Raw genomic sequence first — 7477 nt, 5'->3', positions numbered from 1 at the left:
GAAAATCAACTTCTTCTTAGAGGATTGCTCTCAAGGCTATGTATTTTAATGAAGTCGGTGATGGTGGCCACTCAATTCCAAGGGCTTATTAGGACTGTCCCTTACTGGCCTCAATGTTTTTCCATTGAATTCAATGAATGTTTGCAGCGAAGGAATTGATGGATTTGGTAGCGAAGTAAGCATGGAAGGTGAGTAAAATCGACCCCAACGATGAACGAAACATGAGATGGGTTCTTTCGGTTTTGGACTAAAATGATAATTTGTTATATAATTTTTTTTAGGGTTATATACCTCATTTAAATTAAAAGAAATGTTTGGGGGACTAAAATCATAATTTTTAATGAATAACAATAACCTGAATTTTAATTTAGTTATCTGGAAAATCAAATTTTAAAAGAAAAATTCATGTCAGTTTTCTGTTTGTGATTTTAACGGAGTATTCAAAATAATTGAACTATATAATATAGAGATTTAAATTATTTTTTTTAATTTTGAGTATCTAAAATAAAATTTTTATTAATTAAGTGACTATCTATGTAATTTATCCGAAATAAAATTTTTAATTCTTTACTATTTAACTGGATAGCTTAATTTTTCAAAACAACACATTTTATTTTTTTGGTGAAAAAGATGGGTAAATTTCATCATTTATAAATTTGGGTTTTGCAAAAAAAGATTCCAGAATACATTTTAAGAAACTTAAGAACCATAAGTAGTAGGAATTGAATTGAATTAATTAAAATGTCATGCAGCTAAGCCAAGTAACAATCCACATATGACAGTGATGACTCGTCAACCACTATGAAAAATGCCAAGATAGCATTATCTGTAGCCATTTCATTATGCAGCCATAGGATATATGTCAAAATCAAAGTAAATGGACTGTGCAGAAATGCAAAATATCTAGTGGGACATCAAACATCAATCAAACACGGCCCATTACTGCCTTTTAGTGGGATATTTTTTATGCAAAAAGACGGCCATTTGAATCCAGGATTTAACTCTAATGCTTTATATCCAGTTATTTTTAGGAGATTTTTTTTAAGTTAATATAAATCTTTCTCATTTTCACACCATCTAACAAAACTCAATTATTCTTTTATATATATATTTAAATTAGGCAATTATTCTCAGCATAAATTTTTATTTAAATTAATCATTTTAAAGAACCAATGTAAGAAATATCACGTAAATAGAAACTTAAATTTATCCATACTTTTCTATAAACAAAAAAAAAAAAATTCCAGCTGGCATCACTTGTACTTTGGGCGTCTCAAAATTTGAAAAAAAAAAAAAACTCCTTATATATGATCAAATTTGTTCTTCGTTTTTATAGAAAAGGAGTCCCCTAATAACGAAACTCAAGTGCACCTTCTGCTGAAATCACTAACAATTAATTATCAATTTAATGATGAATAATAAGATTATTGCCCAATGGTTTTGGTTTTGATGAGGCGATTTATTTCTCCGGCGGAGATCCTATTTGAGGAGACGGGTGTGTCGTCGGCCAGAGACGGCATTACAGTGCCTATAAGATGGTATCATTTGTTTAGAAGACAATTCAAGTTCCCTCATTTCATCCAAAACAATTTGCCTGCCCCTGCACTCTATGCTGCAAAACCCTTGGTCACCCCTGCGTTCAAATTCTTTCTATTACAATTAACTTAATCCATTTTATATTTACTCATTTGTTGTAAAGAGCACGAAGATATACAATATGGCATTGGCATGGAAGTATTAGTTACCTGTACATGAAAACTTCTTTATCTAGGCTTAAGTTCTTGTTGCACAGATAACATGATTTGAGAAAGCAAGAATATTGATTAGGTTGCAACTCATGAGCACGATGAGGGTTAGTAGAGGTGGGAAGGGTAATTTTCAATGGAGGCTTAACGAGAGCAGCAGATTGTTTTCCCTGTGGGATTTGTGTAAGGATTCTCAGCCCAACAACAACTGTTGAGCTCTTACAAAAGTTTGCAGAAATGGGGTTGTTCTTCTTCTTGCCCTCTTCACCTTCACTGCCTTCTTCTACCTGCTTGAAACGCCTCCTAGCTTTCATAATCATTTATATAAGTGGAGAGCTTGAGAGACAAGGAAGATGATCGGAGAATTTAAGGCAATGGATATAGATTTCTGAAGTGAAGGAGTGATGGATATTTAAGAGCACTCCTTTTACCATAAAATATCATTTCGTTGGTAAAAAGTGCAATGGTCCTATTTTCTTTCAAAATATTGGAGAAATTGAAAGATTTCCAAGGATTGTTTAAGTGTATTTGGCCCACCAAGAATAAGACTGCTTGGAGTTTCTCTTCATTTTTAACCTCTCACTTTTGCCAACACATGAGAAACGTGTTAAAAAAGTTTAAAAGTTTTATAAATTTAAATTTTATTCTCTATATTTTTATTTTTATAAATTTAGCCTTTTCATTTTTAGATTTTAAATTTTAGATTCAATTATGATCTTTATTCAAATTATTTTGTTAAATTTAAGTTTTATTACAATGTCATTATTTTAGTTACATTGTTTTCAAGTCAATATTTTATTTATTTTAAAATGTTACACTAACAAATTTAATAAAAAATTTAATAGTATTAACAATTAGACTTAAATTTTAAATTTTAAAAATAAAGAGACTAAATTCATAAAAATATAAGTATAAAAATTAAATTTCAAACTTATAAAGAATAATACAACATGCATATTTTAACCTAAAATAGATAATGTAATTTCTTTTTTTTTTTTCGTTTTCATTTGTTCTTTAATCTTTTAGTAATTAATCTCTTTTTTTTTCGGCTTGCGACATCTTCTCCAAGGGCAGAGCTAGGGCCCGTCCCCTAAATTTATTTATTTTTATTTAGATTATTTTATAATTAATAAAATTTTAAATTAGTATTGAACCTTTTAAAAATGATAAATATTGTATTTAATTTTTAAAAATGATAAAAATTTCTAGTTTAGCCCTGATCTTATCTATACTACTAACTTAATAAATGGCTATGCTTTACTACTAGTATCTATACTATGAGTAAATTATAAATTTACTATTTATACTTTAATTTTATCATTTTTAATTTCTATACTTTTGAAATTTAAAACTTCGTTCTTACCGAATGATAACTGTTAAATTCATTACGTTAAATTATGTTATTTCCAAAACTTGAGCTAACAAATATATTATCATGTGTAATGTCATGTTAGCTTTCTATTTCCATATATTTCTAAAAAAAAATTAATGGATTTAATTACTGTCGTTTGTGTTATGACTAAAATTTTAAAATTCGAAAAACATAGCGACTAAGAATGATCTAATTGGATAACACGACTAAATTTACAACTTTTCGCATGGTACAGGACTAATAGCAGAATCTAACCAAACGTATTTAACTGTTACCCCATGAACAAAAATTGATCAATTCAAAACATATAGGTGATACGAGCAGCTCGGTCCAATTTAAAGGCCATAATAGATATGGGATTAGTTTCCCTCAAGGCTCAATTACGAGATCTAAATCAAAGCAGCTAAAGTCACAAACCTCAACTTATTCGTTCAAGACTTTATCATAAAAAAAAATTCGAGAAAAAGAGTTGAAGCTTCAAGACGATGGATTTTGAAGCGAGGATGAATTAGAATGGATTAATTTTGTTTGTGGGCCTAAACTCTCAATTTATGATGACAAGCCCATGCGAAGAATGTTAACAAGCTTAGGCGTTTCATTTCAAGGACCCTAATCAATCCCAGAAGCTTAGGTGTTTCATATTGGGTTCGAGTCCTAAGTTTAATTTTTATTATAGATGAGCTCAATATTATATTTATTATCTCTAATTATTTTTTATTTTTTATTATAGATTTTTTATAATTATTAAGTATTTTAAGTTATTTAGGAGTTTTGCCAATAAAAAGTTTAGTTTAAAACTACTTCTTGTTTAGGTTAATTAGAGTCCTAGTATACTTAAGAATTTTATTTAGATTTATTTAGCTAGCCTAAATAAAGGCTTCTTCATTGTTCATTAAGTAGACAATTGTTTTCATTAATGAAGTTTTCAACTCTGGGAGTTTTTTTCTTGTGCAAGATTTCTTTCTTGTAGCTTTTAGAAGTAGTTTTCTTCTCGATTTTCTTGAGTTGTGGGAATTCATTCTTCACCTTTCAATTTACCAATAATTATTTCTTGGAGGGTTGATTAGAGCCATTAATTGAGTTTGTTGGGATTTATATCTCAAAGGGTTCAATTAAACATTTATCCTTCTATCCATTATATCCATCGGTTTATTCAATCCATCCTCCACTTTTAAATTTTGTCTATTTATTTATTTATATATTTTTATTTTTATTTGTTCTTTGTTCTCAAATTTCTTCTTTTACTGTTTTCAACTTCTTTCTTACTAAATTAATTTACTTCTTCTTTTCATATCAGATCCAAATCTTTCCTTCTTGAGTCAAACAACTTGAATTTGATCCTAGTCCGCTTCTTTTGCTTCAATCTCGCATCAATTGGTATCAGATTTAGGCGTTTTAGGTGTTCTTTTTATTTTTATAAACTGATTTCCAACGAACAATCTCAAAACATTTTTTTTTCTTTTACCTAGAAAATTTTTGAAAAATAAACATTTTTCAGTGGGTAAACGTTTTTCAAATGTTTTAAAATTTTACATACTTTTTCTTGGTACTATTTTAGAGTATAAAAAAATATTTTCCACAAAAAAGTGATAAAAATACAAAAAAACAAAGAGAATATGAATGTCGAAACCATTTTTATTTTGAAAAACGGATGTCGACTTTAAAACGACAATGGAATCGCCACCAATCCTTTTTTGTTTAGGTGTGATCGATCATTTTAATAAAATATTCCGGTTTATTAAAACAAAGTTTTTGGTCTACGAAAAACTAGAAAACGGATTCGGGAGTCAGTTACGTGCTAGGAAGGATTAGCACCATCGCAACGCCCAAAATTGGTACCGTATTGATTAATTAACGTCCTAATGTTGAAAATTTGAAAAAGATTTTAAAATACAATTCCTTTAAAATGTTTGGATAACTTGAATTGGATATTGAGATTTTCTCGCTTAGAAGGAGTAAAATATCATATCCAACACGATAGGACACAACATTTCAAACCCTCGATACAAGATCATCTTATAATTTCCAAAACTCATGCATTTGAAATTTCAAAAGGATATTTGGCTATCTGGTGAAACGGTAAGTCGAAACCCAGCATGATTGGGCACGATTTCTCAAATTTCCAAACACAAAATATTGCCTCATTTTAATTTAAGAAAACATGGACGAAATTTCAAAAGGATATTCAGTTATTTGGTTGAACGAAAAATCGAAACCCATCACGATAGGGCACGATTTATCGAATTTCTAAACACAAAATATTTCCTTGTTTTGAGAGGTTTTTTAAAATAAGGATGATTATAAAAGCGATCTAAAGTATATAAAATAATTTTAAAAAATTAGTATCCATTCAAGATAAAATAATATATAAAACTCTTTAAAAATAATATATAAACAATTCAAAATATATAATGTGTAAAAATTTTTGAAATATATAATATATGAAAATATTAAAGTAAATAATGTATAAAAATTTGAAATGAGCGTTATATAAAAAGTTAAAATAGATAATAACAAAAAAAAGTAAAAAATAGATAAATAAATAGAATGTTAATAATAAGAGTGAAAATATATATAAGAAAAATAATAATGAAAAAATATTAGTATATAAATAAAATAAAATATAATAAATAGAAATATAATAATAGTAGAAATATAAATAGATAAATAAAATTAGATAAATAATAATAGTATTAGAATAACAAAATAAATATAAATAGAAACATAAAAATAATAGCAATAATATATTAAATTAGTTAATTTGATAATAAAATAGCGAAAATAAAAAAGAATTAAATCGAACCTTAAAGTAAAATTCTGGGGCGAATCAAAAATAAAATAAAAGGAAATGGACCAATTTGAACGTGCGAATAACAAGGAGGGACCAAAAGGGAAATAATCCCACCCTCCAAAACGCACAGCTTTAAAGAGGACCCAAAATGCAATCAAAATGAATTTTAGGGCCAAAAAAGAAAATGAAAACTTAATTGCAAAACAATAAAAAAACAGAAGGGCTAAAAGCAATTGGATGAATTTAGAAAAAACAAAAAAAAAATTGAAATGAAATGGACAAAATTCTCACGTAATTGAAAGAGAAAAGAAAATAATTCAATTCCAATGGAAATAGGAAAAGAGAGAATAATCCAATTCCGAATTGAAATAGGAATCCCAAAGTAATTCATCCAAAAGTAAATGGTTCCCTTTCAAAAAACAAAATATCCCTATTTATATACATGGGGTTTACTAAAAATAGCCTAAATAATTAAAAAATAAAATAAAATAAAATAAAATCAAAAATAAAAATCACATCTTCTTATTTTTAGCCTTTTACCAAGTCAACTAATTTTGATAACTCCTTGGCTTTCTCCATCTTTTTTATTTGGCCACAATTTAATGATTGTCTTTCAATTTGGTCCCTTTTTGACTTGTTTTCGACTGATTGCATCCTTTGACTTCTGTTATTATTTTGGGGCCGAGGCCAAAATTAGCCTATTACAGCTGCCCCTCTTTGTTCATTGTCGTGTGACGAGAATGGAGCAAAGACTATAAAATGGCCAATTTTGCCTGGGCCTGCTGAGTCTCAGCCCTTCTTTTCTTCCTCTTCAAGTAACCTCGCTTTAACCCACTACATCTTTAAGGGTATAGGAATTTTCGTTTCCATCTGATCCGCTACTGCTTAGGGAGATATGATTTGTAATCTTCAGCCCGTTTCCGTGCTACTTAGGAGGATAAGGCTAGTCTTCAATCCGCTCCACTACTCTTAGGGAGATAAAATCTGTAATTTTCAACCTGTTTACCTACTGCTTAGGGGGATAAGGCTCACCGTCTACGATCTTCCCTACTACTGCTTAGGGAGATAAGATCTATAATTTCTAGCCTGTTTCCCTCCTGCTTAGGGGGTTAAGGCTTATGATCTTCGATCTGTTCCAGTACTGTTTAGGGGGGATCTGTATTTTCCAGCCTGTTACCCTACTGCTTAGGGGGTTAAGACTTGGGTCTTCAATCTACTCCACTACTGTTTAAGGGAGATCTGTATTTTCCAGCCTGTTACCCTACTACTTAGGGGGTTAAGGCTTGCTGTCTTTGATCTGCTCCACTACTGTTTAGGGGAAATTTACATTTTCCAGCCTGTTACCCTACTGCTTAGGGGGTTAAGGCTTGCTATCTTAGATCTGTTCCACTACTGTTTAGGGGAGATCTGTATTTTCCAGCCTGTTACCCTACTGCTTAAAGGGTTAAGACTTGCTGTCTTAGATCTGCTCCACCACTGTTTAGGGGAGATCTATATTTTCCAGCCTGTTACCCTACTACTTAGAGGGTTAAGGCTTGCTGTCTTCGATTTGCTCCACTACTGTTTAGG

The 7477-nt window shown here is 29.7% G+C and overlaps 1 protein-coding gene across 1 annotated transcript; it reads right to left on the bottom strand.

Annotated features, from left to right (window-relative positions):
• Window positions 1-1279: 1279 nt before the first annotated feature.
• On the bottom strand, window positions 1280-2250 carry LOC108473060 (FCS-Like Zinc finger 17-like). Its single transcript, XM_017774624.2, has 2 exons — window positions 1746-2250; window positions 1280-1633 (listed from the first exon to the last, which is right to left on the bottom strand). The coding sequence occupies exons 1-2, from the start codon at window positions 2063-2065 to the stop codon at window positions 1480-1482; spliced, it is 474 nt and encodes a 157-aa protein (XP_017630113.1). The 5' UTR covers window positions 2066-2250; the 3' UTR covers window positions 1280-1479.
• Between the last annotated feature and the right edge of the window lie 5227 nt (window positions 2251-7477).

Source organism: Gossypium arboreum, chromosome 6, assembly GCF_025698485.1.
Source record: "Gossypium arboreum isolate Shixiya-1 chromosome 6, ASM2569848v2, whole genome shotgun sequence".
NCBI lineage: Eukaryota > Viridiplantae > Streptophyta > Magnoliopsida > Malvales > Malvaceae > Gossypium > Gossypium arboreum.
This window is presented reverse-complemented; position numbering and strand designations above follow the sequence as displayed.

Excerpts from the sequence above, each read along its gene's own strand:
- LOC108473060 (XM_017774624.2), bottom strand. The coding sequence starts at position 2,065 with ATGATTATGAAAGCTAGGAGGCGTTTCAAGCAGGTAGAAGAAGGCAGT. Across the intron at positions 1,634-1,745 it reads AAAGAAGTTTTCATGTACAG|GGGTGACCAAGGGTTTTGCA; the intron begins GTAACTAATACT and ends ATTTGAACGCAG.